The sequence below is a fragment of the Fopius arisanus genome, unplaced genomic scaffold (assembly GCF_000806365.1).
Source record: "Fopius arisanus strain USDA-PBARC FA_bdor unplaced genomic scaffold, ASM80636v1 scaffold00014, whole genome shotgun sequence".
NCBI classification, from domain to species: domain Eukaryota; kingdom Metazoa; phylum Arthropoda; class Insecta; order Hymenoptera; family Braconidae; genus Fopius; species Fopius arisanus.
Window position 1 is genome coordinate 95,775 of NW_011887753.1, and position 21,341 is coordinate 117,115.

The window sequence follows — 21,341 nt, forward strand, 5'->3', positions numbered from 1 at the left end:
TCGACGAGCAAATCCGAGATTTTTGAGTTCGGGGAATTCATAAAGTCGCGCGAAATATCAGCTGATGGCGCGACCAATCAGGGGATGGGGGTGTGAGTGACCCCAGAAGAGAGGCAGGGCGCCACACGCAATGCTACTGAGGGAAGGTCATTTACCAGGCCCAGGGGGACTCACTGTCGGCGACACCCGCCATTTTAGATTTTTGTGTAGTCCCACGCAGTGATCCAGACGTTTTACAAATAGCAGTATAATTTTATTGAGCGTGATTATTCTTAAATGGAAGTGAAGTTTAAGTGCGAAGAATGACGCAGTTTTTGCCACCGAATTTGCTGGCTCTCTTCGCACCTAGGGATCCAATACCCTATCTACCACCAGTCAGCAAACTACCGCATGAGAAAAAGAATGGAGGGTATCTTGGCGTCGGGGCATTCCTCAAGTATTTTGAGGTAATTTTTAAAAATTAATTATTCAGCTTCGTATCGATTTTTTACGGGTTGGGGTTTTTGGCCTGGGGAATTCGACATGAAGTTTTTATTTATTTTTTTTTTGTCAGAATGTTTAGGGTATATTCTGCAGGAGACAAATGAGTCATCTCTGTACGTTATTAATATTTGCAGGACCCAAAAGACACACCGCCTCCAGTTCGCGTCGAGACCAGAGAGGAGAGACTAGAAAGACGACGGCGTGAACGTGCAGAGCAGGTTGCTTATAAATTGGAACAGGAAATTGCTGTTTGGGATCCAGCTGGAATTCCTAACGTCACTGCAGACCCCTTCAAAACCCTCTTCATTGCTCGAATCGTAAGTTTTCCAAATATCACCTATAAACCTCTCATTGCTCCTCCAAAAAATCGCACTTGTTAATTAATTCTTTACACCATTTGTTCTCAGAACTACGATACATCAGAATCAAAGCTGAGAAGGGAATTCGAGGTTTATGGACCAGTAAAGAAGGTATTCAACACAAATTGTCTTATTAAATACTTTAATGAATTTTCCAAAAATGAGGAAATAAAACTAATGAATTTCCTTGAATTGCAGATTGTGGTAATTCATAATACAATCAATGGAAAGCCAAGGGGGTACGCATTCATTGAGTATGAGCACGAAAGGGACATGCACTGTAAGTAAATCACCCAGCAAAGCCCCCACCCCCAAACGAATAAAAAGAGCAGAGAAAACCCTTGAAAAAAAGCAAAGGAACCTCGATTGGCCCTTGAGTTTGGTGCTCTCGTTGTATAGCGTCACTCTCAGCTAGTAATTTTGTCGAGGGCGGGGGTCCCAGACTAGTGATTTAAACCGGGGAAACGTCACGGTCATACCCACCATCCATCCAATGCAGGCGAAATCCCAATTGGTAAAAGAGTAGACACCCAGTAACAGATCAGATGACAATTGCCATTGAGATAAAGCAGTAACAATTTAATAACACAAAAACAGAAAAAATTATTGGCTGTCATGATTAATACAGTTTTTATCTTGTTCTTGGTACAGCGTGGTGGCCGCTGCCGGCAACTAGTGCCGTTCACTATTCCATGCAAAATCCCTGAACCTGCCTGAATATGATAGGTTTGTATGTGTGGTAAGATCCAACATACAACAAAAAAGAAAAAAAAAACGTTTGTTAGAGTCTGTTTACCCTTGCCTTGAGAAAGAATCCAGTTATCAGATTATCCAATTATTTTGACAACTTGAGGATTGAATGAGATTATTAAACGGAGAAATCACTCGGGCAGCTGCCCACAGGGAAATATTTGTGTTTTGGAAGATATCGGAAAAATATCAATTGGCACTGTTGATATATTCAAATCTTACTACTCAATTTATGAATCTTACTCAACATACTTCAAGTATGTGAATGAATGATATGACGAGAAAATGTGAGTAACTTCCTCTCCTCAGCCTGAGACGAGCGTTTTTTTAATTAATTTAACTAGAGTCAATTTACATTTAAAAATCTAAAAATAAAAATCGAAAAATGCGCACGGTTGGTCTCTGTAAGTAACTCAAAATGAATAATATAAAAGCGCACCAGGTAATTGCCTCTTTGGAGATTGAAACGAACATACCGAAGACTGGGGAGCTTTGCCAAATGAATAGCGTACGCGCTGGTCTGCCTTCCTCGCGTGTCACTTGCACAAGTATTCAATAATATTAAGGGGAGATTGTGATGAATTATCCAACACCTCGTATAACCCAGGAATTCATTGAAGTTGATCATTGAACAATTTCCATCTTTCCCCCAATGAATTTTTTGGTTCTAACGGGGACTTGGAAAGTTCAGCGGGGTCTCCTTTAAAAAAAAACAATGAGAACATTGGGTTGAGTATATTAAACAAATACAGATATTTAAAGCTTTGTGTTAACTTCCGTACGTAAGTAGCCGCGGTAGGTATTTTTTGTATGATATCATTTTTTTTTTCTCTAATTTACTCCAACAATACATACCTAGAACCTAATGTAAGGTGAAGGGACTTTCAAGGAAAGTTTCGATAAGCCAATTTATTTTATTTTGCTGGTAATCGTTGATGAACTCATCGGGTCATTGATATTCGGTAAGATGTGTGAGGAATGGGTATTTATTTTCCTCCAGGTAAAATCGGTGATACATTGAGTAGGTACTCCCAACGACACCGAGCAAATCGAGAGGATTCAATGAGGAAGTGATGGATTGGTATTGATTCGTCAAAATTCTGTAGTCATGTGATAAAGGGCGACAATTCTCTTATCAAATAGACAAGTTTTCCAGGAATATCTTGGAATTAGAAAGAAATAGCGAGATTGTATTTCTCTTCGATTCAGACCTATTTCTCGAAAACTCCACTCTAGGAATCAAGTCGACTTGTTATCCTTTACAGATTCATTACGGTTCACCACTTCGCTGCTAATGATCCTCAAATTGAGAATATGGTTCTTAACTTAATAACAATTATGCACACAATTTTTTTATATTTTGATGTAATATAATTCTCCAATATTTTGAAGTTGATAATCAATTGTGAATGAATTCGTTTAAAATTGTTATTCATTGAAGAAAAATATTCTTAATGAGATATTGTTAAGCTCTGAAACTCCAGCACTTTGATTATTATTTTGTTTTCAGAAATAAAAATATGAAAATTATTACCTTGCATCTGACAAAGCCTAGATGATTTGTTTTAGTGATTAATATCGATAATCCTGATTAGGTGATTATAAAATGGAACAGATGGAACTATATATTTCCATTGGTAATTTTAGCTGCGTATAAGCATGCGGATGGTAAGAAAATAGATGGTCGCAGAGTTTTGGTGGATGTGGAGCGTGCAAGGACTGTTAAGGGATGGCTGCCAAGGAGACTTGGGGGTGGACTCGGTGGTACCAGAAGAGGTGGACCTGATGTTAATATCAAACATTCAGGAAGAGAGGATAATGAGAGGGAGAGGGAGAGATATCGATTAGAGAGGGAGAGGGAAGCGTCTGGAAGGGGCATGGACAGAGAACGGTAAATAATGAGTAATATTAATGAATAATCGAATAATTTTAATAAAAATTTTTCATTTAATTTTTCAAGTGATCGTGATCGAGTTGATAGAGAGCGTCGGAGATCTCGCGAGCGCAAGAGACGCTCGCGCAGTAGATCGCGCGATCGAAAACGTCGGCGCAGTAGAGATAGGGCCCTTGAGCCCGAAATTGAGGAGATCCAGAGGGAGGAGAGAACACGTGACAGGCGTGATCGGGACAGAGACCGTGACAGGGAGAGGGAGCGAAAGAGGAGACGGTCCCGGAGTACTGAGCGCTCTGATCGCGATCGCGAGAGGAAGAGGGACAAACGGGACAGGGATCGTGAGCGCAGGGATAGGAAGGACAGGGAGAGGGTGCCTGATGAGGATACCAAGGAGATCCGCATCAAGGAGGAGCCCATGGACGGTAAAGACCATTTTTTTTTCAATTAAAAAAATCAATTGAACAAAACATAATTCGAGTTATTGGAACGGATAATTTTTCTTTGCAGACTATCCTGATTATGCAAACGCTTATCCCCCTTCGACTCCTTATTTCGCACAAGTGAAATACGAAGATGACAGTGAAGTCGAGGAGAAATACAGGATTCCCGAGGGCCGCACCGAGCAGCCATCCTACAATTACGATTCTGTACCCGACTATTAACAATAACCAATAGCCCCATGATTTGTCGAATGAATTCAATGATTTTCGATGGACGAGCAATCCCATCGAGAATACTCCGTGTTCGTAACTATCTAAAGTTGGTGTGTAAAACTCAATAACTGTGAATTTATTTTTGCCAGATTGAATAATGCAAGTTTTCCTGTCCCTAATAATTCCGGTTCGGTTGAAAGTTTAAATGAATTTTCTCAACGAGGATAGCAGATCCAATTAAAACGTTTCGACACAAAATACGATTCCCCTAATTAATTCAGGTGATTCAGAGTTGAGGGAAATGGGGACTCGTTATTCTTCAGTTAATCGATTAAAATTAAATGGCATTCAATCTGTACATATTATAAGTTTGGAAGATTAATTCGTCATTATTCTTGACTGCTGTATGTATATTTATACATATGGAAATAATAGAAATAAAGAAAGAAATTTAAGATGACTGATGACTTCATGCTTAATTTATCCCCTCTTAATCTACTTTTGAATAAATCGATGAGGAAGCATGGATTCATTTTTCATCCGTTTTTTATAAAAAATGAGGTATGTGAAATTTCAAAAATTCCGGAAGTGGAATTTTTCAGGAGAGTTGATGGGGTAATGACAAGAGGGCGCGTGGATCGTGCGGTGGAGTGTCGCGTGTTGCCACATCAGCATCGTGGCAAAACGAAAGTATCAGTAGTGATGCATTTTGTAGATTGCGCTGGTGGACCCTCCACCTAGTACGTGGTTGATCGTGGAATAATATCCGTATAACCCACCAGTCAGTACTCTCTCAACATGCCAACTAATTTCTGAATTATACCAAAACCGAGTAGTGGTTTTTTACCGTCAAATAACTCGTGTATTTTTATTTTCACCATTATTTTCGGATTAACAACACATCGAAGCAATTAACTCGTGGCAAATCGAGTTGATTCTCTCCCACTTTAATAGAAAAACCTACTGAAAAACCGGAATATCATCACTGAAATAGTCATCATGAGTACTCCTAACAGCACGCCGCATGTGGACACCAAAGTCGGTATTGTGAAATTGGTGAGTGTTTCCGGGCATTTTTTATATTTTTATTCCCAATGAAAATGGTTTTTTTTTTCATCAACCTCTGGAGTCCACCTCCTGGTGATTCTGGAGCACTTTGTGTTTATCTGAATGAACCAGCTGGCATTCGTAAACTCAAGTCCTTGACATATGGTCCTCGTTTTCCAACAATTCCTCTGATTTTTCCGAGTATTATGTCGTATTATTGTAATTACATTTGTTGTCAAGGGACATGATATTCAGGTGAATTAACGTAGCTAATGAGCTGTTGGTGGGACGCTTGGGGCGCCCCGGGGGGAGGGAAGGGGTTGACCTGTTGTGTGATCACTGTTTTTGAATTATCATTGCGAGTATTGACGAGACTATTTGTTTCCCTGATATTAATTTTATTGTAAGCAGAATTTTTTATTTGGTATTTTCGTATTCCTCCAGTCGAACATTTCCAAATTCAGAATTCCCATCCAATAAATCCACCGGCAGTTATGACAATTATCACAAAATTTGGAAAACATTCATTGTTACCGTTATAAAATATGAATAAAAATTGTATTTCGATATTACCTCAACACTGCGTTGTTACACCAAAACGAAAAAATAAAAAACGCGTATTCATTGGAAACGGTGTAATTTATATAATTTTCAAGCGATTTGTATTGGTCTTTCGATTGGCGTTTTCAAAACTGCAATATTGATGATCCATTCCAATAGATTGTATCTGGTGATACCGTGACAATCAGGGACATTCCTCGAGGTAAGCCTCCAAATGAGGTGACAATCTCCTTGTCGAATATCTCGGCTCCTAAACTAGGGAGACGAGGTGGCCCTAATGCCGATGAGGAGAGAGATAAACCATGGGCTTGGGAAGCCCGAGAATTTCTGAGGAAGAAGCTCATCGGCCAGGAAGTGGTTTTCGCTGAAGAGAAGGCAGCCACCACGAGAAAATACGGATCTGTTTGGTTGGGAAAAGGTACGCTAAGTTCTTCATAATTCAATAACCCGCCACTACAATATATTTATTTTTATTTTTTATTTGAAAACGATTTTCCATGCAATTTGAATTTCCTCCAGACAAGAATACGGGTCAGAATATCGCTGAATTGCTGGTCTCAGAAGGTCTGGCAACAGTAAAACGCGATGTTCGAAACCCAAGTGAGACGCAAAAGCGTCTGATGGAGCTGGAGGATGCGGCAAAATCAGCGGGCAAGGGTTTGCACTCTGGCGCACCATCCTCGGAGCACATTCGAGACGTTAAATGGACAATTGAAAATCCCCGTTCCCTAGTGGACAAATACAACGGCAAGCCAGTGAAAGCGATAATTGAGCACGTCAGAGATGGTTCAACAGTGAAGGCTTTTCTGCTCCCGGACTTCTACCACGTCACCCTGATGCTCTCAGGTATTCGCTGTCCCCAGATAAGATCCGACGAGGAAGAACCATTTGCACGTGAAGCAATATTTTTCGTGGAGTGTCGTATCCTCCAGCGAGATGTCGAGATAATCCTCGAGGCAGCCAACAACAACAACTTCGTGGGAACGATTCTGCATCCCAATGGAAACATCGCCGAGCTACTGCTGAAGGAGGGATTCGCCAAGTGCATTGGCTGGACAATGAACATCACCAAGTCCTCAGTGGATAAGCTCTACATGGCGGAGAAAGCAGCGAAGGAAAAACGTCTACGTCTGTGGCGCGATTGGGTGCCCACAGCTCCCCAGAAGGAGTACAATGCTGTTGTCGTTGAGATAACCAGTGCAGATGCAATGATCGTGAAAAATCAGAATGGAGAAGTGAAGAAGGTCTTCCTGAGCAGCATCAGGCCTCCACAGAGACCGAAAAAGGCTGGTGAGGAGAAGGACGCACCGCGCCCCAAGGACTTCCGTCCACTCTACGACATTCCCTTCATGTACGAGGCCAGGGAGTTCCTCAGGAAGAAACTCATTCGAAAGCAGGTCAAGGTAATCGAGGATTACACCCAACCAGCTAAGGACCAGTATCCAGAAAAAATTTGCTGCACGATTCTCGTGGGTAAAGTCAATATCGCCGAAGCAATGGTATCCAAGGGACTCGCGACAGTCGTCAGGTACAAGCAAAACGACGACTCAAGGCCACAGCATTACAATGAGCTCCTGGCTGCTGAGAGTAAGGCTGAGAAGTCGGGGCATGGATTGCATGCAAAGAAGGATACAGCTCCTCAGAGGATCATTGATCTCTCTAATGATTCATCCAAGGCTAAGTTTCATCTGTCTGCGTTGAAGAGAACCAGAGGTATCAAAGCTGTTGTTGAGTTCGTCACCAGTGGCTCGAGGCTCAAGCTCTTTTTACCAAAGGAGCACTGCTTGATCACCTTTTTACTGGCAGGAGTCAAGGCCCCCAGGAGATCCAGGCCCAAGCAGGGTGGAGGGATAATCGAGGGAGAGAAGTATGGAGAGGAGGCTTACAACTTCATGAAAGAGCAGACTTTCCAGAAGGACGTGGAGATCATGGTGGAGAGCATGGAGAGCAAAGGCAGTGGATTCATTGGATGGCTCTTCGTGGATGGTGTTAATGTGGCTGTTTCTCTCGTCGAGGAGGGACTCGCTGAGGTCTCCAGCTTCACCGAGAATGGGGAGTACCTGAAGCTTGTGAAAGGTGCTGAGGAACGTGCCAAAGCGAAGAAATTGAATATCTGGAAGGATCGGGCTGAGGTCGAGGCAGACACTGAGAAGATCGAGGAGGAGAAGGAAGTTCCTGAGAGGAAGACTGAGGCAAAGGAGGTCGTCGTCTCCGAGATCACTGAGGATTTGCATTTCTATGCGCAGTATGTCGATCAGCGCAGCCAGGTCGAGGGACTTCTCACGAGATTGCGCCAGGAACTTGAGGAAAATCCACCACTTCCTGGGGCGTACAGCCCCAAGAGGGGAGAGCTCGTTGCTGCCAAGTTCAGTGGAGATGATCAGTGGTACAGAGCGAAAGTGGAAAAAGTCGCTGGGAGCAACGTCAGTGTCTTTTATATTGATTATGGAAACAGGGAGGTGATAAATGTCACCAGGGTTGCACCACTGCCAGCTGGATTTTCTGGGGAGAAGGCATTTGCTCATGAGCATGTGCTGGCTTATGTGGAGGCACCCAAGGATGCAGATGATCTCAAAGCTGCACTTGAGGCTCTGCAAGTTGATTTGGCTGACAAGACGCTGCTGTTGAACGTTGCTTACAGAACCAATGGGCTTCCAGCTGCTACCCTCGCTGATCCGGTGTCCAACGACGATCTCGTCAAGGCCATCGTTTCTGAGGGATATCTCCATGTGACGAGCAGAAAGATCACTAACAAAGTGGTATGCATTCAAATGATTTCTTTGATCTTGATTATAAACATTTTTAACCATTTTTTTTTTTTTAGTACGATGACTTCAAATCAGCTGAGAACGATGCGAAGAAGCATCACCGCATAATTTGGCAATATGGTGACGTGACGACTGATCCGTCAAAGGACTGGAAATAAATTCACTCGTGAATAAAATTCCAGCCACTATGATAAATCATCAAAACCTAAATGAACGAAGATTAAAGGGAAAGGAGAATTAATTGTCAAACGACGATACGTGGAGAGGGCATAATATAGACGACATAATAATCATGAAGAAATGATAATCATTCAGTTAAATGTATTTCGATGAAACGGAAAACAGAATAATTGGTGTAATGTTGGTGGTTGTGATCGATGATTAGAGGACAGAAAGTACGAGGGGAATGCAAAGCCTACTGGAAGTGAAATATTAAATTGTACATATGATCATGTTTAATTGCCAGGGGATGAGTGGTGAACTGGCATTCGACCCCTCCTCGATCAATCCGCCCATAAGACTGTTGTCACTTATAGCTGATTTATTGATAACTGTAATGAAAAAAGTAAACATTAATCTCTCAAGTCCTCATCCCATCAATCATGTTTTATCATTTCAATTGTTGAAAGCCACTGGAGAAGATTTACACGTGAGAATATTACGTCTTTGACACAGCCTCACTCATGTTTTTTTTTTATTATTATTTTCGATTTCCTTCTTTTGTATACCGAAATATATAGTCGATGACATTGTTATCCATTGGTTTCGTCTTTTCTGTCGTTTGTAGTGATTTATTTTCACTTGTGTCTTTTTATTTGAGTTGTCGTCAGAGGCAGATGTGGGGGTTGAATCCAGTCATTGCTGTGACCCATGAATATGCCAAGTTTATCGATAAAACACCGAAAATTATGTACAAATTCTGATTAATCATTGTGGCTATATGAGGGGATATTGTCAATACGTTTTCGAGTCTTCGACGTTTTGTGGAATAAATCCATTGTTAATGGTACAAGTCTGGGATGAAGAGGTAAAGGGTGACAGGTTTATCTGCTCCATAAACGAGTTTAGGGCGAATTTCTTAATCTGAAGGAGATTTTTCGGATTTTTCTCTACAAAAAATTCGCCATCTCGTTCGGATCCCGATATTTCTCGAAAGCTTATCTATTAACCGAATGAAATTGTTCCATTTTACTTCTCCACTGCAGAGTTTAATTGCTTATGATTATCAGAAAGGGAAGAATTTTTCTTTGGGAATTGATGTGCTCAAATGGTGAAGGCTAGACAGTGGGTAATTTGTGGAATAGGAAATTAAATTCTGTTTGCCAACACGTCGATGATATTAATCCAAAAATTCTTCAGATCTGTGGTTCCTTTGATAATCAGAAAATTCTATCATTGATTCAATAATTGCTCGCGAGGATCCGATTTAAGATGAGTGAACTAGAATTTTTCAACATATACTCAGAAGAATATACATCCGGGAACATTGATAGGATAGTTGAGGCAATGCCAGCATTTTTATGGTCATTTACAAATCGTCGATTTAATGTCTAGTGATAAGGAACTATGTAATGCGGTATTAGAAGAATTTTTAAATTCCTCCGACGTACTTGGATCACTTGTTTTCAAACATTATTTCTCGATTGTCGCTCCCGAGCAGCAATTCTTTCACGGAATTTGATGTATCATTCCCGAGAAAATTATATTCGATTAACGTAGAGTTATTATAGGCTTCAGATAATTCTCATATTATTCTTGTAAGTAATTCTGTCCATGTGCTAATTCTGAGGTCAAATGAAATATCCTGATTTACAGGATTCAGAGTTGGTATATTTGTGTTATCCGCTGTTGAAAGAATATCTCCACACTGAAAAATTACAAGTTGTCTTTATTTTCAATAAAATTCCTAAAATCCTTATTGCTGATTTCAATGATCTTTTATTTTATCGTCGAAATGTCTGAGGACGTAATTTCATTTTCCAGTTGTACTCAAATAAAGAGGAATAAAAAGGGATCAATGGGTTGAATAAAAGACGCTTCGTGTCGTGATAACATCGCATTTCCATTACAATCTCCGGACTCTTGATTCCATGGTCTTAGGGGACTAGTATCGACGTCTACGACAGCAGGCGCACGTGTCACACCCTTGTTCCAATGACCTGCCAATACTTGAAATCCTCAACTTTCCAATGTTTCCGAACCAGAGGTCTGCGTCTCTCCCCTGTCAATAATTTTGTCCATTATGGAGGGGAATGAGCTTTTACATCTGTCTGTCAGAATCAAAAGCGACACTTTTATTAAAATTCTCTGAGAAAATTGTTCTTGCCAAATATTCCTCGGTGAAAAATTTGTGAAGCGAATTTGTTCAAAGACGTTTCAATCGACTACAAGTGGCGGGGGTTTGAATTTCGTCCAGCAATGAAGCTATGCAAATTGTTATAATTGCAATTAAATTGGAGAAAAAATGAAAAGCCAATGTCAAACAATTGTACGGCTCTACATCAGAATCCTCAGATTATGAATCACCCTCTACATTTTCAATTATGCATCGCAAACATTCATCATTAAATTCCCGAAATGATTCCGGTATTGTGATAATAAATTCAAAGCAATTAAACTCTGTGATGTTCCATTAAAATTTCAATTAAAGACGCTTTGATTATATTGGAGTTCTCGTATGTATCGAAGCGGAGGAATAACTGAAATTCAATACAACGAAATTCAATGATTAATTGGCTGAAAAATTTTTCCATACATTATTAACGAGTAATTAGCCATTTTTTTTTCGCACGAGCATGAATAGAAAAATGAGAATCCAAAAAAATAGTAGGAAATCGGATTAAAAATTTTTCCCGCTTTCCCCACTTTTCCCACGTTTCCATTTTTAATTCGTCTTGGAGCGAGAATAAATGCCCCCAATGTCTTATATATATATATATATATAAAAAAAACAATGTCTTTCAATTAGAAATCGGCTCGGGTAGTACCCTCGATTTTCTCCGGAAAGTGAGAGATCTGTCCCTTCCCCGAGATAAACACGAGAAACGGTTGCCCCCACCCAACGAGTAGTACAACTCAATTGCACACCGGCGAGCCGATGTCTTGCCGCTGTTGTCGCTTTAATGGCGTCAACCACCGGCCTCCGATTTTCCTCGACAGCCAACAGATCGCGCCTCCCCCTGGAATTGAGGGCGCAATCGCGGGGTTATCGATCGTAAAGTACCCCCGGGTGACACCCTCCCGGCTCCACGGCTGGCATCACTGCTTCACCGGCAAACTAGTGAGTAGTACACGCACACGACATAGGTAAGTCGAACTGTACGGATCTCCTCTTCATCCCCAGTCCGAACAACCGGTCTCTATCACTGTTATCATATCGTAAATAATACCGTAAATATTGCCGTAACCATAAAAAAAGCCTGAGCAATCATTCTCATCAATGATTTAAAAAATTTGCCAATTTTTCAACAAGTTTTCGCTGTTGTTATTTTCAAATTTTCGAATGAACATTTGCGCGATTTCGAACTGGCCGCAAAGAGCATCATCTCCGGGGGGCAAGTGCGCAGGGGCAATAGCTGACAAAAGTACGCAGACGTACCGCGAGTAGCAGTTTCACGTGATCGTTTCAACCCACTGCCGTCTGCGTCTTTTCCTCCAGCAATTCACAATTTTTTTTCCAAGAAGAAAAAAGGGCGAAAGGGTGATATTTGGTGATAAAAATTTGCCCTATCGTGGGGGAGATATTGAAGATACGGTGGAAGTTCTGAGGTGTCATTTTACGATCGGAGATTGTGAGATATCGAAAGGTTTTGAGGTGTTTAGGGAGTGCGAGCGGATCGTCAAGGTAAGAATTTTGGGGAAAATGGGTGATTTCCTGAGGGCGTTTTGCACGCTTTCATCGGCATGAGAGGTGGGTGAAATATTTATGAGCGTTCTCACTTTTCTCAGATGGGGTAATCAGGGCTTTGTGGGGCAATGGGTGTGACTCGGGGAAAGAAAAATTGTGTCAGGAGGGAGACAGCATTTTCGTTCATGGGTTCCGGGGGGTGGTGGTGATTTTTTGTATGGGAGTTTGTGAGATCAATGGAGGGGCTTATTGATCGGGGGATTTTTTTGAGAGGGTAGATTCACTTGATAAATTTGTGGGGATTTCTATGGGGTGCTTTAAAAATACACCGGAAAAATTCTCCTCGGGAAAAAGTCATGAGAATATTTTCCAACTCATAAAATCGTCTATAAAGTGTGACTTTATGGTCGCTCATTATCAAGAGAATTCTCGAGTTCTGTCATTTCAGAAATTAGGATAAGTCTCGATCTCCTGTTTTCTCTAGAATTTCATTTGAATTATGCACTAATGATAATCTAGGTAATAAATTAGAGTCTTAAAAGTTATGAGCCCTCCATAAAAAGTTCTCATTATTTTTTCCACCATTCATGAAATTGTTTTTTGACGCAAATAAATTTCAGGAGATGAACGAATTCGATAACCGCAGGTCTGAACAATCGATTGTTCTTCCTGTTTTTTTTATAGATCTGGAGGTTAGTGTCCGAAGGTGCGGGAAATTCCGAAAAAAGGCCATTAACATTTTTTGTAGCTCGTAAAGTCCACTATAAAGCGTGATTTTACTACTTCTGCCGAAGAGTTTCATTATCAAGCGACCTCTTGAGCTCTGATACTTCGCGAATTACTCTGATTACTCAATTTCTTTCAGGACTTGGCATTTTCATTTGAGTTGAGTAGCCAAGCGACAAAATTAATAGCGTTTAATGCACCTTTTCTTAAAGCTTCTCTTGAATTGTCTCGAAAACCATCGACCTGAGGAGTTAATGTCAAAATAATTTTTCCGTTGCAAATTCAATCAGCTACGAAAAATTCATTTAAAGTTTTCCTAATAGATGGATAGGTTGCGAGATAAATCGATAATTAGTGAGAATGGTAAATTGGAGTTACTTTAGTTTATCACTTGAGAATTATCGCAGGGTGGAGGATGATGTGCAATTTTATTGATAATATTCAGTGGAGAGGAAAATGGGACAAGTTGAGTATTGCGGGCTGGTGGATTATTCAGTCATCTCTAGAATCGATAGGTTCAGGAGAAATACTCCAGGAATTTCGGTATTCTTCCTCATATCAACAATATAAATCATGAAAAAATATTCAACAACTCAATTTTTTCTTCCGAATGCCATCCATTATGTCGTAAAAAGTTGAGAAAATTTAATTTTCGAAGCGTGTGATGTGTGCGAGTATGTCAACGTGAAATTAAATAATTTTCTCCTCATATGTTTTACCTTGAGCCCTCATTTTTTGAGATATTTTCATTTCCAAAAGAATTTTCCAACGAGTTCGTCATGATTCTTTAGAGAATGAAATTTCCAGTCGTATTTCAAAGTTTCTCCAGTCGTCCCTCTTTCAACTTTTGTCCTGAATTTTTTCACCCCACCCCCAAAAAGTTGGCTCGCTTTTGGTGAACCCCAGGGGTTGAAAACTTCATCCCAACCGAATAAAAGATGCAACGAATTTTGCGGAGTGAACTCCTCGAGAGAAGAAATAGTATTCAAAGACAGAAAATAGAGCGCAATTTCAAGAAATCCCAGTGACAGAAATCAATTAGAGATTCAATTAATTCAGGAGAAATATCAAACAGAAGGTCGAGGGTCTTTTGATGAAGGAGCAGATGTGCATATCCACGAAATTGAATTTACTTATCCTATAGAGGACGAGGTCAGTCCGATGATGGAGGTACGCAAGACCGTGCCTGAGAGCTCGATCAATTTTTAATGACTTCATTTGCGACACAGCCCCCACCCAGTGCCGGTGCCTGGAGAAACTGGGCAAAATATTATCCCCGCCCCCTCGCCAAAGAATTTTTCCATAAATTCAAAACACAAATCTATGAATTCTACTCTCGATTGAGTTCTCTCGGCTTTCACGACCGAATAATTCAAATGAAATAACGAGTTTTCTGTCAAAGACATTTGCACCGACTTTATAATACCAACTGTTGGTTCCAACCACGATAACCACAGGAAATCACTGGGGTAGATTCAGCCCAACGCAAATTGCAGGCGAAATGTTGACTTGGAGCCAAAACCGTTGGTGATAGAAAAAAAATAGAGAGAGAGAGAGAAATGGATCCGGAGAATTGCGAGTGAAATGCGAGTGAAATAAATAATCCCGGAATTCCCGTAATTTTCAATAGCCTGGGATGAACTTCGGGTAAAATTGTGTCATTCCCCAGAAAAAATGGCAGCGAGAATATTTTGCCAATTTCTTATGCAGTCGTGAGCTCCTGACATTTCGCATAAAGTTTTAAAGTTCCAGTGGAATAGGTAAATGCTTCGTATACGAAATGGTGAGATGGGAAGGAATAAAAATGGCATACTCGCAATACCTCAGATCCTCGGCATTTTAAATGTATGCAGATAAAGTTTGCGACCAATAAGTTTCATTCGATTGTGCGGGAATAGTTTGTGAGCGTGCAGTCATCGTAAATCTTATGGGAGAAGTTTTAAATTCGTTGCGGAATTCCGTGTAATTTTGAAATCACATTCTTCAAGATCTAACCAATTCCATCGGATTGCTCTCATTTTTTCCACTGGTTTTCCTGTACAAAAATTCTCAACAAAAAAATAAGAAGTGAATCTTCGAGAATTTTACGTAAAAATTTAGACACGCGAAGTGGCATAACGTGGTTTAGAGGAAGAAGTTATAAAAATTTGACATGCAATATTTTATGGGCCACAAAAATGGAAGAAATGTTGGAGAGAAATGTTGGAAATAGTCCGAGATATTCGTGAGGTAATCAGATTTTTCAGTGCCTTGGAAGAGAACGATTTGCCCAGTGGAGAATTCTTCCCAAATAACATTTCCTTCATATTCCAACAAATTTCACTTTATTACCTTCTTCTCGAGTGACACAACACCGCTCAAAGTTTCTCCAGCATGATAAAGCCCTGTTTTTTAGGTTCTATTCATTCTGGCATTATTGCCAGTGACAACAGGCTTCGAGTTACCTAACGAACTTTTCCACCCGACCGAGTTTGCTGCGCCCCATTATGATAGTTCACAAACTCGTGGTTCACATTTAACCTTTCCGACGTGCAAAAAAAAAAGTGTAAAAAACCGTAACGAACATGCAATACCTCTTGTACTCTTGCGAATTAAAACAAATACCAGCTTTTCGTAACAATGTGATTAAACAATGCGAGGTATCAATTAATTTCCCGTTATCTCGTTAGACTTTTCGCAATGAAACTCGACTGATAATGATTGCATATTGCATTGCATTGAAATCATCCCGTTTTCCGATTTACCAATGGAATTTTCATCTTTTCAGATTTTAACGAAGGGCTGATTTCCAATTAAATGGGGTTTTAGTAAAAATGGAAATTCTCTCGGCTCTTTGAAAACACCGTGAAATGAATAATTATAAAGAAATTAATTAAATGAATCCCCTAAAAATTAAATTATTACCGGAATGAAAGATTAAAGATAGGATGAATTGTTGGAATGCTCGGGGTATTGAATTGAAATAATTCGGTGCAACCAGGAATAATAATAAAGATTTTTCCGACTCGAGAATTTCTCATTTCTCCGAGTGAAATTCCGTGAGAGGATGCCCTGGAATTTTGCTATTTGGTGGAGGCACAGTGTCTTTTTCCTCGATACATAAATTTTGCAGTAAAACGAAGTGGGAATCTCAATCCCAAGGGGATTGATTTTTTCAGGGCAATAAGAGTCCCATACACCAGCATTTGTTCCAACCGAAGAACCCTTGGCCCTTTGTTTCCGACATTATACTCCGCTATTGATCTCAAGGGGTAGAAAAACCAGGTAAATTCGAAATTTAGGTGGCGGTGTATTTTTTTTTCTTCAATTGTGCATATGCAAAATGGGGAATTCTCCCTTGAGGATGGCCTCGAGATCCCCAACATTGATCACCAGCCCATCACCACCTCCTCCGAGAATTATCCTCCCCCTCCCCATGGGATTCCCCAGATTACTTGTGAAGTTCGTTACTGCCCTCATCAAGAACTCCCCCAAAACTTGAAGCTCATTCCCGTGCCGAAAAGAGCGAACCGGAAGAGCAGAAGACTAAAGAAAAAAAAAATCAAACTTTTGATCGTCTATTAATAGCTCTAGCAGGCAATTTCGTGGAGTTGGCAAGTCTCGGATTATAAAAAAGTCAGAAAAGGAGAAAAAATTGTGAAGAAAAACATGAAGCGGTAGATGTTGGCTGGAGGCATTTCATATCGAAATGCTGAAAGAGTGAGAAAGTCACCAGAAGGTTGTCCGGGTCGATACAAACCCCAGGGTATTTCTCACGTGAGAAAGCGAGATGGAGTTCAATATATGCTTTTCAGAGGGATTGGGAGGGCTAGGGTGAGTGAGGATTAGTGACGTTGCGGGCGTTGGCTTCTACCATTTCCGTGTCCTTTTTTTTTCACTCTGAACTACTGGCCCCTTGAAACGCTTACATTTCAACGTAACTATATAGGGGAGTCTTCACTTGGTTGGTACATTTGCTCCTTTCTGTGTACAGTCTATATACCAGACATCTCGGTCTCCACTGCTACCTGAGTGCACTTACTGGTGCAATGAGGGTTGATGCTCCCGAGGAGTCAAGCAGGGAGGGAAAAGGGCTGAAGATTTGGGTTAAAGCCGGGGCAATTGTGGGTGGCATCTTTTCATCAAGTTCCGGGGAACGAATTTCCCAAAATTTCAATGTTACTTCAATATTATTAAATAAATATATATAAATGATAAATGAAGAATTATATAATTGAAGAATTTCATGAAAATTTGTAAATGATTGCAGCAGTTGACGGAGTTAATGTGCTCTGCAATTCCTGAAATTTGCCGTATTTCCTAAATACCTCCGATAAATCCCAGGGAATTAAAGTAGAGGAGTAACACTTGGCCCGATGGCTCGGGTTTATTGGGTGCATTTGTCACAGTGACTGCAACCAGCAAAAAGGGTTGTTTGCTATCCCCTGGTGTGTGTTAACGAACCAGCGGGGTTTCTTCTCCGTTAAGTGAGCAGCCAAATTTACCAGAAATTAAAGCAGAAATCCGTGCTGAGCCCCTTGGAGGTGTTGACGCGTGACTAAACCGCCGCTGGCATGATAAACGAGTCAAATTACCCTCGATTTAATAAATTAATAAACTCAGAGGGAAGCAGAAAAAAATTGGCAATAGAAAATTTTATGTGATTGGAATGAGGCATTTTTCTGTGCTGATCCTTTCTTCATTCATCAGAATTCAATCTCCTGAAAAAAAAAATCTCTTCTGCATCTTGCATTCCCTTCATTTCCGCGATATTTCCAAGACTTCAACAGATTCCATTCTCCACATTTCCTTGAAATGAAACGCAGAATGACTTGACGAATATAATGGAAATAATCTAATGAAACTCCTGTTCTTCTGTTTCAGATTTCGAGTTGGATTGTTTATTTTCTCCTTCTTCACCTCTCTTAGTTCACCCTTTGATTTACAGTTAATTTACGTTCAAGTTTATCCAACGACTTTTCAAAGAGTTATAATAAAGACCAGAGACAGGAGGATCCAAGTTGAAGCGTCAAACATCCGGCGATCAAGGGGTAACTGGGAGTTAAGAACGAAGAAGCTGAGATAAATCCAAGACCTCGAGCGAGGGATAAAACAATAGGTGCCGAGTCAACGAGTCAAGCTAAAAACACCTTGAGACATTTTCATTGAGAAATCCGAGACATCCACCGGCAAGATTACCGGCCGCGGCGGTTGCGCCAAGTATTGTGGAACTGCTCCATCACCCGGCAACATTTCATTCTCCAGCTTCCGTCAATCCTTCACCAGCAATGTCAACTACCTGAAACGGAGGTAAATTTTTACCCATAATAAATCATGTCACTTTATCCATGAAAATTCCTCATAAATCCATGACCTCGCTATTTAATCCCCCAAAATTATCCCAAACAAATTCATCAAACCTATCGAGTTGCTCCAGCACGGGCCCTCACGTACTCTGGATTACACCAAAAATTTTCTCTGAGCGGCAAAATGCAATCCCTCGATTGAAAGATCTTTAACGAGCTCTATTCCATCAAACTCAACCTCCCACCCGATTTTTTCCAATTCATCCGCTTGAGGAGAGCGTTTTGAGTCACGTCTCAAAACTCCTGGCGATGTATACCCAAGATGCCGAGGATTCTTGAACTAGTTGGCAAACTGCCACAAGAATACTTCATGCAGAACGTACGATAGAGTCATCCCGACATTCATTAACGCCGTGTAATCTCAGGCGGGGATTAAATTTTTTTTTATCCTCCTATCTGTCTCGTTCTGGATAATCAAATTTCTAAATGATGACTGACGCTGAGGCTTTCAGGCTGACGCCATTCTAGTATAATAGATTTTTTACTGCTCCTTAACCTGGAGAAACGCCCACCGAATTTGTGGTAAAAATAGATTAGTCTTTCAATGCATCATCAGCGGCAATTTCGTGTACTTTAATTATTTTAAAATCTAACATTTCAATTTGTGATTATTATTATTGAATAAAAGTGAGAGAACTTGCTAGATTGTGTACTTGAAATCGAGGATAGAGTATGTGGTTGTAGGTGTTGGCACGTAGAGATGCCGGAACCCCGTGCATATCCGTCCAACCGTAAACCCCTGGAATTCTCCACAAGGAGACGAATACCAGCCCCGGCATTCAGCAAAACCATCAAACACTACTGAATGTCTCGATTAAGGGCCTTTGAACTCTTGATGACTTAATCCATAATCGATATAGCATCGCCATACCACAGATTAGTCGTCATAGAAATTCCCCTCAACCCTGGTCACTCGATGCACAATGCAGCTCGCGGTCCAGTTGTCAGGATCACAGGAGCCATTGTAGTTTGCCTTCCAGGTTCTCCTCCGGGGACTTGAGCTCTGAGCTTGATGATGAGCCTGGAGCTGAGCCCGGGATGGCCTCCGTGGTACGACAGGACTCGAGTCAGCCGTATCAGGGGACACCAGATCGTCCCCTGCAGTCTCAGCCTGCCCCCATACCACCGCCATCACAACCACCAGTTCCTGGGGCACCACCTGGAGGTGACCTAAGCCTCAACCTAAGACCGAGCTCGAGAACCACAAGTGCACCATCATCACCGGCCAAAACCAGGGAGAGTCTTTTGCAGAGAGTTCAGAGTCTCACTGGTGCTGCCCGGGATCAGGTCAGTCATTTATCCATCATTTATATCATATCAAATAGATCTCCCTTTATCCAAAATTACGGACAATATGTTGGTGCGTTCTGCCTACTTTTCAAACCTTTGAAAAAATAATTTTCATTCCCCACAACGACAGCTTTTCCCGTGGATTCGTTCACCGGGACTCATAAAAGCCTGAAAAAATAAATAACCGCGCGAATAAACAGAGTTGTTGGGATTTTATCATCGAGTGTCATAACTCAAAATTGCGTGACGATAACGCCGGGGGTTGAGAGAATTTCAAAATAAACTGGTGGAAATTTATTTGGTATTTTATCTCTGTTTTAATGGACCTGTTCTATCCGATTTGACTAGGTTTTTATGAATGGAGGTGTGGGGTTCAACGGTTTCCGATAACCGCTTGTCGCCTTTCCCGTGTCGTTGCCCGTCCTGTTGATATTACCGCGCTGGTTAAACAGAGGTATTCGACAGATCGATGGAGACTAGTATTGTGTTCTCGGTAAACATCGTAACTTTACGAGTTTTGGGAATGGCGTGTCTAGCAGGGTAACTGAACAGTCGGGGGGTGATCCAACAGCAATCATCGGTGTTACCATTTCAATTTTTTAATGCTTCTGAAAAATAGAGAATGGATTGCACGAACGAATTGTTTGTTTCATCCTGAGTTAAATTAAATTGACCAACTTCCCCTGAAGATGTTCGATACCCTTTTATTAAAAATTCACGTTTTATAAATATTTAAAAAATGGGCTGTTGAAAATTTTCGAGTCTACCCGGTTACCCTGGAATTAATCTCCCTCTGTATCAGCACGTCAAATTCTCCACCACTAAATTACCCTGTCATGCACTATGTCAATCCTGATACGCACAGACACAAGTGTAATACGCTCGTTAGGTGGCCGCAGGAGTGTTTGCAGAAACCCTACTTGTTTACCACCAGCTAAATCCCCGTTATGTCAAAGGAGTTTAATTATAACTGCAGCCACCAGCTGGATAGAAATTCACCGACAAATCAGATGAAACTCCATACTATAATTTCGAAGTATTTCATTGAAAGCTACCGCCCTATGTAAACCCCCCCTATATAGCCATTTGTTTCAAATTCACTTCAATTGATAATCCGACAAATTGGTGCAGTTTTAATGGACTAGAACTTTCACGGTTTACGATTAATCCCTCATACCTAATTCATCCCCTCGACAATGCCAAAAAGTTTCCAATTTCAAGTCCCAAATGGTCTCACAAAAATGTCATTGAGAGCTTTTTTTTATTGTGCTATTAAATTTCCTGGAATTTCCATCACAAATTATTTTTAATTTTGAATTATGTAAGGTTGAATCTAATTTCAATGAAAAAAGATTATTGAATTGAACTTCTGGCTTGTCTTAAAAAATCAGAATTACCAGAATATTGAAAAAATTAATTGATTCGTCAATACAGTACTGCACATGAACACCGGAAAAAAAAATAGACTATTCACCGTGGCTCGGACTGTCAATTGAGCCAGCCACAAATATGGGCGCCCCAACCCATTTGTTGCATATACCATTCAATAAATAATTGCGAAAATTGGTAGAGTTCCAATTGTGGGCAAAAGCCCATAATAATACATTTAAAATGGTGT

At 40.7% G+C, this 21,341-nt stretch overlaps 3 protein-coding genes across 3 annotated transcripts in view; all 3 read left to right on the plus strand.

Moving 5' to 3' along the window:
* Nucleotides 1–168: 168 nt before the first annotated feature.
* On the plus strand, nt 169–4,599 carry LOC105263213 (small ribonucleoprotein particle U1 subunit 70K). The gene is given in 8 exon segments (XM_011299261.1): nt 169–446; nt 618–800; nt 891–953; nt 1,041–1,122; nt 1,494–1,568; nt 3,240–3,483; nt 3,553–3,908; nt 3,994–4,599. Coding segments are annotated over 8 exon segments (1,302 nt in total). The 5' UTR covers nt 169–302; the 3' UTR covers nt 4,149–4,599.
* Nucleotides 4,600–4,784: 185 nt separating this feature from the next.
* Nucleotides 4,785–9,274, plus strand: Tudor-SN (Staphylococcal nuclease domain-containing protein 1). The gene is made up of 4 exons (XM_011299262.1): nt 4,785–5,195; nt 5,907–6,165; nt 6,267–8,506; nt 8,572–9,274. Exons 1-4 carry the CDS (start codon nt 5,139–5,141, stop codon nt 8,671–8,673), a joined length of 2,658 nt encoding a protein of 885 aa, XP_011297564.1. The 5' UTR covers nt 4,785–5,138; the 3' UTR covers nt 8,674–9,274.
* A 2,889-nt stretch (nt 9,275–12,163) lies between these two features.
* The window catches only part of Syn (synapsin), a 45,490-nt gene continuing 36,312 nt past the window's right edge, over nt 12,164–21,341 (plus strand). Inside the window, exons 1-3 of the mRNA XM_011299268.1 lie at nt 12,164–12,359; nt 17,952–18,377; nt 19,414–19,720. Of these exons, the coding sequence (XP_011297570.1) occupies nt 19,472–19,720 (249 nt within the window). The 5' untranslated portion in view covers nt 12,164–12,359; nt 17,952–18,377; nt 19,414–19,471. The remainder of the gene's footprint in view (nt 12,360–17,951; nt 18,378–19,413; nt 19,721–21,341) is intronic.

Coding starts and splice junctions, on each gene's coding strand:
- Tudor-SN (XM_011299262.1), top strand. CDS start 5,139: ATGAGTACTCCTAACAGCACGCCGCATGTGGACACCAAAGTCGGTATT. Junction 6,166..6,266: donor ATCTGTTTGGTTGGGAAAAG/GTACGCTAAGTT, acceptor AATTTCCTCCAG/ACAAGAATACGGGTCAGAAT. Junction 8,507..8,571: donor GAAAGATCACTAACAAAGTG/GTATGCATTCAA, acceptor TTTTTTTTTTAG/TACGATGACTTCAAATCAGC.